Source organism: Ammospiza caudacuta, chromosome 9 (genome assembly GCF_027887145.1).
Source record: "Ammospiza caudacuta isolate bAmmCau1 chromosome 9, bAmmCau1.pri, whole genome shotgun sequence".
NCBI lineage: Eukaryota > Metazoa > Chordata > Aves > Passeriformes > Passerellidae > Ammospiza > Ammospiza caudacuta.
The window spans coordinates 20,747,468-20,759,070 of NC_080601.1; the positions used below are offsets into that span (position 1 = coordinate 20,747,468).

Consider the following 11,603-nt stretch of genomic DNA (forward strand, 5'->3'; position numbering starts at 1 on the left):
GGGTGTGCTGTGCTTCAGATACTTCACAGCTCTTTCCTGAAGTTGTTATTCCTCCCAAGTATCCCTAGAATTTGTATATTTATACAACAGCAGAGGGAGCCAGAACTTCAAAGTCAGACCATAATCATAGGGCAGAATTCATTGGCTAAGTTGAAGGGAGGGAAGGACAGAGGGCGGGATAGAGAGCGGGAGAGAGATGCCATCCAAGTTACCTACAGAAACAACCAGCAGAGCTTCTCTCCTGGATTGCAAGGGCACAAAAGGTCTTACTTCACTCCTACAACATTTCTGCTTGCTTCCAGATCAGAAATGTGCACCAACAGCAGAGATTCTCTCCATCAGTAACTGGTAAGAATTTTCTAAATTATCTATTTGAGATTGTCAAGAGCTCACATCTCTTTATTAAAGTTATCACCTGTTATTGTTGAAAAAGCAGATGGCTATGTTTGATTAATGAAGACTGTTTGACTTGTCATGAAAGGCCCAACTCTTGTATCTACTGAGTTAAACTTTGCAACCTTTTGGGGTGCAAGAGGGAGATGGCAGCTTCTTGGGGGCCTTTGCAGTTCAGTGTGCTCCCTACCACCCTGTGGTGTGACACAAAGAACCTTCCTGGGTGCCTCTGGTTGCTGCAAAACACTTCTTATCTCCTAGTCCCTGAGATTTCTTGGTCCTCACGCAACCAAGGCAGCTTCAGACAGGACACAACACATCACTCTTCAGATACCCTGACTGACTGTCTGCTAAGGTGCCCATTGCAATGTTTTATAGATTCACCACTTTCTTTGGTAAAGATCATCTTTGTAAAATGTGTTTTTTTCTCTTGGATAGCAAACATGTCACAAAGGCCATTACTCTTAAGAAATCAAGAGCTAACTACCATTCTCCAGTCTGCTGATTTGCTGTTCACATTTTACCTTTGTGAGCTGGCTCCATGTCTTTGGTAAGGTTGTTATGAATTTAACCAGAAAATAAAAAATTGGAGTAAATGCTTTTGTAAAACTTCCTTGCTTTGTACACGATCAGAGAAGATTAACTCATAACAGAATTTCATAAGCTCAAAAAGGTTTCCCTCAGAAAACATGCAGATGTGAGAGGAGGAAAAAGAATTCACTTTCCTTGGTATTTTTGCCACCCTTTATGTTCTAGACTTGTAATATGTTAATATACACAGGTTTTTATACACCCTAGTTATGCAGGTTCTAGATATTTTTATCCTAAATAGCTTTTTCAATGACCTAAGACAGTTTGTACCAATATTTTTGCAATACAAAGCTAAAAAGAGGTAAAGAGTCCATCATTAACTTTCACTGTACTAGATCCCTTATGGATTTAACATTGTTGTGGGATGTCTGTGCAAACTCAGTGATGTTTCCTCTTCTAGTTAAGAGTTGCTTTCCTGGGGAGCTGTAATAATAGCCAAGTGATTTTTAACTTTTCTTTAGTATGTAAGGCTAAACAGGCCAAATGTGCTTTACTGAGATAATGTCATTGGCAGCCAAAAGGGGATACCAATGTCAGTCAGTCCCCCCTACCTCAATATCTGTAATTTAAATTCTGACATTGTGTTGAACCTTTCCGTTGCTCCTTTTTATTTTTTCTTAGCAGACAACAGGCAGCTTTACTCCCAGTAATTGCTGTAACTCTTTAAGTAAGTGATACAATCACCACATGTCTTTAGGAATTGCTTCTCTCAGAATGTCTTATGGACTGAAAGCCAGTTGTCTGAGCAATTAGTTAGGCTCTGGGGTAGATAAGCAAGTGCTTCTAAGTGTCAGATAGTGCAGCCAGACACTGCAAACATGTTTTTTTCTTTGATTAATGTCTGATGTGGAAATTGGCTTCCACTGTCCATCCCAGCTATGGAGACTGTTATTTGATTGCAGGCAGTGAATGATCATGATCAGCTTTGCAAAAATGACCCACCCTTTTCCAGTGGGTACATAGAGCCCAGCCTCTGTAGCAGCCCCCTGCTTTTTCCTGTCTCCAGGAAAAAAGTTTTTATAGGGGTTTTCATAGGATGTCTTCGAGTCCAGAGGTCTCTCTAAGGAGCAGTCATGTATTAACTACTTGAAGCCATAATGGTCTAGCAGTCTCCTTGAAACCCACTGAGGGTTTTATTTTCTTCCCTGACTCATTTCTGCAGAATTCCCTTTCCTTTGAGAAATTTTTCAGGGAAATACAGAATAATGCCCTGGGGCAAGACTTTTGAGCTGACAAGTGATAATTTGGTTTCTTTTTTTTGAGACGAGCTGAGTGACATTTGTTACTTTAGAAGGCTGTGCTGTTCACCAAGACAAACCCTTCAAACTGCCTGCTCTTCTTCCTTGCTTCCAGCACAAGTGGAAGAGTGATAAATGTCTACAAAAGATGTATGTGGGGAACTGAACTTACATTAAGATTAATTCTGAAAGCTCATTGTCTTCTTCCTTCTGTATCCGGTTAATTTGCTGCAGACTTTTGTGACACTTGCTTTTTAGAGAAGCTGTCTCATACTGCAATAACTAGAGAAGAAACTCTAATGAATATCTTAGTTTTTGTTACTGAACTCTTTCCCAATATTCATTAAGAGTCTGAACAGGATTCCTTTTCCTTCTTTAAAGACAAATGAGCAAAAAGCAAGCAAAATCTCTCTCCCTCAACAAACAGATATACTTCTTAGTCCTACAAGCCAAGTAAATACTGCTTCATTTTCTGAGGAAAAAAGCTGTTTTTTCTTAGACCATAATCTCATGGTTTCTGGGGTATCAGCAAACCTTCAATACAATGAGGGGAATAACTAACACCCCTGTTCCCACTGCACTGGTGATTCAGTATATTAGCTCAGCTTTGATTCAAATGTCTAAACAGAATATACGGACATTGCTTTTTACTGGCTCTTGGTTTAGAATGAACTGAATGGCAACCAAACACCTTGAAAGCCAAGCACATCACTTGGGAGTGCCTGCCCTTGAGGATCTGCCACCCAAGGATACCATACTAGGATGCATAAGTGCAAGGTTACTGCAATAGTTATTTTTGTTATCCTGGGACTGCTTTTTACATTATGGTTCCTTCAACAAGAGCCAAAGGGGACTACAGACTACAGGTGATTTATGCATTGACTTTTCCCAAGACATCAGTTTGGCAGGTGGTTTAAAGCACCTCATGGTGCATCACAGGTTCCCCTGAGACACTGGACAACTCATGTCCCAACTCCCTCTCACAGTCTCCTTATCTGTGATAGGAAGGTGATAATTCCTCATTTACTTCTGGGCAGTATCATGACACTGAATGCCCAGGAAGTGCCTGCCATTCATCTGCTGTGGGATACCAGAGAATGCAAGGTGATAAAAGAGAGGGAGCTCCTAACCCAACAACACACATTGCAGAGATGCTTTTCATCCCCACCACACTTACCATCAGTGACCAACACAAAGCCACAGTCAGTCTTTGCTATTTCTCTTGGAAATGTGCTCCCTAAACCTATGGCATCTGACTTCTGCTTTTCAGGTGGCTCCACCACTTTCTCTTTCTTTCTTCAGCATTATTAGTTCTCCCTATTGCTTCAGCATGTCCAAAAGTGTCTGGGACCCTTGAGAAGGCTTACTCTGTGGACACAGATGTTTGTAATAACTGCACATATTTTCATATTTTTCAAGCAACAAAAGAGAACCATGTGTTTGTTGTTGATGATACTGTAGCTAGGGACATGAGGCTGGGACCTTAGTAAAAAGCTCACGTGTTTTGTTTACAGCAAAGTCTGTTTGTCCTGTCCAAATGCCAGGACTTATCTCTTCCGACTGGTACAAAATAATATAGCAGGCTGCCCATCCCTTAGCTCTGTTTTGCTTGCAGCATCCCCACTGGCCAGCAATCATTAAAAACGATGGGGCTGGTTGAAGGTTTTTCATTCTATACCCATTTTTTTCACTGAAACAGACCACCATATCCTCCCCATCTATACATCACCACTGCTGCCTCTTTTTGTTCCAGAAAGTGTATTGATCTGTCCACATGGATTGGGCAACAACACAAAAATGAGAGGGCAGAAGGAGTTATGCCTATATCCTCAATTTGGAAAATTTTCTTTGCTCCTCTTAATTAAGATTCAAACTACTGAGGGAATGAAAGACTATGAGAAAGAAAGAGCTGCTGTATTTTGCTCGTGTGACTATCTTGATTGCCTCAGATGGATACAGATAGATGACCGAAAGATAAAGAGAGAGAGAGTTAGATAAATTAACAGGTCTAGCAAAGTAACAAAAGAATTTACTGTACTAGTTAATTCAAGCATCCTTTTATTTACTGCACCCTATTGCTTTCTTTAGTTCCTGAGAGTCAACATCTCTAGCAAACAAAATTCATAATGGGAAAGACAAGGCAAAGAAAAAGATATAGGATAGTGGGGGCTTTTTGTACAGTACTGGTTATCTTTAGGCATGCAGTTGTTTAACAATAAATGCTACTCCATTGAAGTGATAAGCTCACCATACCATGTTACTTATGTATTCATACCATAATTAGTTGTTTTTTTCTGAATCTCAAACATTTTTCGCCACCCCACAAACTTGTTTGAGTGATATTTAGTCATTGAGGAAAGTGTCATGCAGCGGTTAAATAGTGTCATTCCCCAAATATTTATTTACTTTTCATACTACAAGCCCTTGAACAGCACGGAACTGCCTCTGCCCTGATGACAACTCCCAGCAGAGTCAGATTTTTTTTCTTTGGTTCCTGGACACAGAGGATTTGGACATGAGGGTCAGGATTATAATGTAGCCTTTGCTATGGCTCACAGGAGTCATCTGGGAGAGTCGAGGCAGTCCTGTGACTGAGATTTCCAAAAAGTATGCAGTGCAAATTAACACCATGGGTTCGGCTCCCTGAATCCCACTGAAAGTCCCAGCTCGTGGCTTGCCGCAGTGAGTTTGAAGCAGACCTATCTTTGTACAGGAACACTCTCTAGCAGATAGAACATGCTTTTACAACAAATTTGTAAATAAAAAAAAATAAAATTATGCTGAGGGAGACTCAATAAAAATCTTCCCAGAAATAATTAAAAGACACTATCAAAATCACTCACTCTTAAAGCCCAAATCAGGGAGCTGGACTGTATTTCTGATAAACCCTGTCATGGTCACATTCGGGGAGATATCAATGCTTTGTGGGCACTGGAGTTCATCCGGAATGAGGAAGCAAGTAATTTGGCTTGCAGTTCCCATGACCGATCACAGCTGTGTAGAAGCTGGAAAATGTTGAAATTATTTTGAATTATTTTAGACTTTTTAAAATTTTCCCATGATATCCCTCCAGAGAATGAGCCTGAATGTTTGCATGGTGATTGTCTTGCACAAATGTGAGTTCTGGCTGCAATCACAAATGCATTTCACAGAAGATATTTTAATGTTGGCTTTGTGCACCTAATATGCCCTGCACATTGATGTTTAGCACAGCTGAAGGTAAATGCAGCCTCACAATGTCCTCTGCCCAGTTTTGGATCAGAACCTTGCAGAACCAGAATCACATGCAATTTTACTCTGGGTGGGTTTTGATCCGGTTTTGTTGTATCGCCACTCTACTGCATTAGTGATGTTCAAGATACTGCACTGAGTGAAATAATGAAGTTAAGATGTTCTTAAATCCATGGTACAACTTCACAATGAATAAACATGGTCATAATTCAATAGAGTTGTACAGACTTTCATACCACAGTGTAGCAAAGGGCTCCATTTTATGATCTAATAAACTGTGTAAGAGGGAGCTGCAGAAAATACACAAAATCCCTGGCATTTGCTTCCCTGTCTCCCTCCTTACCCTTTTGACTAACTTCTTGCAGCATAACTAAACATATTTTTCCTTTTCCTTTCCTTTGCAGATATACCCAGACCTTCCACAGCCAGACAGAACAGATATAACATTTTTAGGCTGGCTCCAGAAGACTCAGACTGTGTTTGACTACCACCCTTTTGCATAAATATTTTGGGATTCAAGATGAATAAGACAAGGGCTGTAAATGATATTTTTCATTTCCTGATCAGCAAGAACTGGAGCTCAAGCCGAAGCTTTCCTATGAACATTTCTAATCAGTGCATGAACATCACTGACCTTACTGTCTTTCTGGCCACCTCCTACAGCTTGGAGACTGTTCTGGGCATTGTGGGAAACATCTGTCTGATTGCTGTCATTGCCAGGCAGAAGGAAAAGGCAAATGTCACCAATATTCTAATTTCCAACTTAATAATTTCAGACTTGTTTATGTGTCTTGTCTGTCTGCCTTTCACTGTTGTTTACACCATGATGGACTACTGGATATTTGGAGAAGTCATGTGCAAAATGACCTCTTTCACTCAGTGCACAACTGTGACAGTGTCAATCCTTTCCCTTGTCCTTATTGCTCTGGAAAGACACCAGCTCATCATAAACCCAACTGGCTGGAGGCCAAATACCTCCCAAGCCTACCTAGGAATTGGAGTGATTTGGACTTTAGCATGCCTCATGTCCCTTCCGTTTTTGACCACATCCATCTTGTCTAACGAGTTGTATGAGCAGCTCTCACACTTCATGAATTTTTCCACTGATAAGGCAATTTGTATCAACTCGTGGCCTTCTGAGCAGCACAAACTTATCTACACTACCACTTTACTGCTCTTGCAATACTGCATCCCTCTGTTCTTCATCATCCTCTGCTACCTGCGAATCTACTTACGCCTGCAGAAGAGGAAGGACATGTTTGAGAAGAGCGAGTACAGCAACCGAGCGGTCCAGCTGAGAAAGATAAACATCTTGCTAGCATCCATGGTTGCTGCTTTCGCTGTTTGCTGGCTACCCCTGCACGTTTTCAACACCATTGTGGACTGGAATTACAAAATCATTTCACCTTGCCACCACAACTTGATCTTCTCATTGTGCCACCTGGTAGCTATGGCTTCTACCTGTGTCAACCCCGTTATCTATGGTTTCCTAAACAGCAACTTCAAAAAAGAAGTGAAGTCACTGATTCTAAGCTGCCAGCATAATTCAGTAAATGCCTCAATGGAAGAATATGATCATTTGCCTTTATCCACCATGCAGACTGAAATTTCCAAGGGGTCACTGATGTTGAACTGCAGGCACAATTCTATCTAGGGAGCAGAAAACATTTCAGAAGGTTGCACTGACACCACACACCAACTATTACCTGTGGGTATATAAAGCAACAGGTGATGCCACAGCTGGGATGTGAACAGGAAGCAATCACTACCTGATTTTTGGAAGAATAAGCAAAGTAATGTTGTAAATGTTCACAGTTGCTGCTGTGGTGCACAAGCTTTTCATGTCACTGAGGTAGTACAGACACTGAGGAGACTGGGCTGCTCTAAAGCAGCTGCTCTAAGATCAGTGACTAAGCTGTGACTGCACAGAGGCTGATATGGGTTCATCAGCAAAACTCATATCTCTACCATGGCTGCAGCAGAAAACCAGATTTCCAATTTCATCACTGCAGGCTGCCAAAAGTTGTGTTGGAAAAGACTCTCTCAGTTTTCCAGTATTAGTAAGATTTTTATGCACAGCTAACACACCAGTGGAACAGAGATATGTAAATACCAATTTTTTTTACCACCTCTCACAGCCCATTAAGTGACAGTAATCTTTCACATCTTCACATAAAACACTGCCTGTTTCTATGAAACTTCACTCTCTGCCATAGGCTTGAGAATAGTCATTGCCTCTGCAAGTAGGGACAAGGAACAGTGACCCTGGTATGTAAATAAGACAGTCACTTATGAAGGATGGCAGCAAATGAAAATGCTATTTGATGGATTAAACTCAAAATGCATTGAGATGATACTGAGAACTGTTTTTAAGCACATGAAAAGCAGTGTAGATCTACATGGAAATGAATCAAGTTCCTGCTGCTGTCAATCACCAAGCTCTGCAATGCTACAGCTTCATGCCATGGTGGTACAAGATGGCCAGATTACAGGAGTTGTTCTAGGACTTGGTAGCAACATGACGTTCTGCTTCAGCATCTTCTTGGTACTTTAATTGCAAAGTATCTAATTCAGAAGGCCAGAATGAGCATGAAAACCTGTTTGTGGAAATCATGTGTTTCCAGAGTGGCTACACTTCCAAAGAAATAAACATATGCATGGAGAATTTGAGTTTTCTTAAAAAATAAGACCTGATGTCAGATATCAGTCCCACTCACTGGCATCAGCAGCACAGGTGAAGCTGAAATTCCAGCAAATAAAGAGAAGGTCAATGAAAATACACACGTGGAATCCAGGTCAGACTGAAGCCAAGCCACGCAGGTGGTACTGTCAATTGCTCTAGTAAAATGAAGGTCATATTTTTTTCACAACTGTGTTATTTGTCGCCTTTGTTCATAAGACCTACAAACTGTAAACTGCTTTTAGCCTCTGGAGCCAGAGAAATTGCTCAGTGACTCCTGAGAAACCAAGGCATGCCCAAGAAGGCCATACTGAGGTACAGATTTAAAAAAACCAAAACAGGTAGCAAGTGCAAAAAGGAGATCAACCAGTTCAATGCTAATGAAATATTGAAGAATATTCTGTCCTGATTTGCCAAACTAACCTTAGCAGAAGACTGGACTGGGTGGTCAGCTGAGGTAATTTCCAGTGTGAAATGTGCTTTGATAAGCAGTGATTACTTGTTGCAGTCAATAGGTTTACATGGAGCTGAAGATACCCAGTGTAAAGTTATGCAAGCAGCTAGAAATTCCTTAGCTGGCAGATCTCTGATCAGACAAATTGGTATAAAGACAGGTGAGGAAAAGTCATCTTCCCATGCTGTGAACTGACAGGAATATGGATGCTGAGCACAGTATCTGAGGACAAGAGCTAACCCCTATGTTATAAGGCAGCAAAAGCTATCCTATCTCCAGTTGGCAGAAATAAAAGTTAGCCCTTGCCATGAGCTGGGTGCACAGATTTCAGTGGTAAAACTTGAAGTTTGGCCTTGAATTCTTGTGTGCAGAATCTTACGGCAGAACCTTTTTTAATGCAGTTACCCCTGTAATTCTGGCCAGAACCTGTATATCTTAGTAAGAGACTTGGTGTGTGATTACCTTTTGTATCTTACTCAACTATGTGGCAAGAGATTTTTACTTTTTTCAAATGGATTCCAGCTTTCTTTTATTTTCTTTATTACTTGCTATGCTATGCTGAGAAGTTGTTTCTCTTGATGAGTTTGCATGCAATGTGGTTTCTAGACTGGACGTTGAGTCTACTTAAAAAACACAGAGCAAGAGGACTCTTATATTAGCTGCATCTTGAAATTTGCTGCTGTAGCCAAAACCACCATGGGATGCTGAGTAGCACAAAATACAGCAGCTCCTTCTAATCAGTGTGAGTTATAGCAAAACTGCTGTATTACTTCAGGACTTAAATACTGTTTCAGCTTTGTCATTGTTTTGCATTTAGAATCAATTTAAGTAATCGAGTAATTCTGCCTGTTTTTCCTACTTGTTAGAATTCCAGCATTTAGCCAGCTAAAGTGTCTGTAAAGCTATTGTAACAATACTCTGCTAAACACAAACACAGAAAATTACCTGATACATGGTCTTAAGTATATAACTTTTCAAGCAACCAGTGTCTTAAATGGAAACACAATTACCTTAGCATTTGCACTTCCACGAGCCTGTCTTTGTCACTAGTTCTAAGTGAAAACTTTTGGTAAAGTGCTTATAGTACAGCAGAGACCTGCCACTAGAGCTGTGCACTGGCATTGTGCACCAGATAAGAGTTCTTCCTGCAAAGGGTAGAAATATGAGCAAGATCTGATGCTGTTTAACTGTAATTCATGTGGCCATTTGTTTCCATGAACACAAGTAGATACATAAAGCAAGCGGATCCAACTTTACAATAACACAGACAAACACAAACGGATGTTATCTTCCTCTTGCGATTAAGCAAAGTGTCAAGTTTGGAGTCAACTGCTGTTTATTGCTAACTGACTTTGGACTGGATAAACTACAGGATTTAAACACTAAAAGGCACCAAACTGCACCCATACATCTAACTGCAAAAATTCAGATCCTCAGAACTCCCAGCCAGCTGCAGTCTATCCATCTGCTTACTATCCTGAGATACATGTTTTTCAACCTCTAAAATTTCCTAAGTAACTAAATAAACTTTAAAGAAACAACAGAAAAATAAATATATCTAGGTACCAAAAGACTGAGCATGTGACAGGACAGGCGCCTGTACAAATTCTTCATTCTGTGCATACACCAAGGCTTATGCTGCTGTGCGTAAATGCAGTACAAGATAATACCCTGTTAGTTTATTAAGAACTTTTGTAGCAACTGTTCCCTCTTCCCTCTGAAGGCAAAGTCACAAGGCTGGGTGAAATTATGCCTGCATAATTGAAAGAGCCATTTTATTTGTCACTTTGAGGCTTTATGCAGCCAAGGGAGGCTAGGTTTCTTTGGTTCCAGCACAAGGCAACACAACAGAAATAGCTTACATACCTCTTATCCATCTGTAAAAAACAGATACTGTTAATGTGTAAGAAGCATTGAGCAGTTTTGTGTTCATTGTATACAGTGATAGTTTTGAATATACTCTTTAAAGTTCTGCTACTCAGTCACAAAAGCAATGATGGAAAAATAAGCAGGAGTTGGGCAAATTATAAATTCCTAGAATTTTAAGACCTTACACTGCCTTTTTTTAAAAAAAAGTTTTTCATAATCTTGCCTCCTGTGACACATTGTAAGAAGACAGTAATGTTTTCAGAGCAAGAGAACAACTTATTCTGTGATATAAATAGCACACTACAGGGAATCTTATAAAAACAAATAAAGTAATGTTGTCTGTGTCACTTCTCTGTGCCTGCTTCTGTAAAATGATGTAATACTCTTCCTAGTATAAAATACTTCAGATTTAGTCCTCAAATAGTTTTTATCAAGAGAAAACAAGTGTATGGTGCAATAAGAGCCACTGATGTGTGAAGGATTAATAATTTGACACATTATTCCAAAGGACAATGGTGCAGTGCAGCCAGCAATGGAAGACAGGCAAGTACCAAAAATTCAACATGGAACATTGGAATATTCTGATGCCAGAACTCAAATGAGTTCTTCATAGACTTTTCAGATTGCACAAGAAGCTGAGTCCTCTATGGCACAGTGTCCTGAACCCCAAACAGAACCACAGCCAGAAAGTAACACTGCTGGGATGAAAACCAAAGTGGGATATTTAACAATTTTACTGAACTTCATGAAATGCTTTGACTGGGTTAAAAGTATTGGTAAATTTCTCTGACTGGGTTACCTGGCTTGACAGAAAGTAAACCAAGGTATCAGAAATGACTGCAGATTGTGCTATAACAGTGTGTGGTTTATTGCACTTGCACACACAGGGGAAGAGTGCAATAGCAGGGTCTGCCTGCCTGGACTGGTGGTGTGTGGCATGAGCTGCCACAGGGGTTGGCAGCAGTGCTGTGACAGCCACCAGTCACATCTGCATGATAAAAATCTTACTCTGGGTTTGCTGTGTGCGAGCACAGAGTGCACACTTATCTGAGGACTGACATTGGGTGAGAGATTATTGTGAAATAAGATGTCATACCCTAAGGACCACTCCAGAGATCCTTTTGCTTTGACCCAAGGGTCTTCTCAC

General features: G+C 40.5%; 1 protein-coding gene across 1 annotated transcript; it reads left to right on the plus strand.

Annotated features, from left to right (window-relative positions):
• Nucleotides 1-209: 209 nt before the first annotated feature.
• Nucleotides 210-11,027, plus strand: NPY4R2 (neuropeptide Y receptor Y4-2). The gene is made up of 2 exons (XM_058810440.1): nt 210-348; nt 5,858-11,027. Exon 2 carries the CDS (start codon nt 5,974-5,976, stop codon nt 7,105-7,107), a length of 1,134 nt encoding a protein of 377 aa, XP_058666423.1. The 5' UTR covers nt 210-348; nt 5,858-5,973; the 3' UTR covers nt 7,108-11,027.
• The last annotated feature ends 576 nt before the right edge of the window (nt 11,028-11,603 follow it).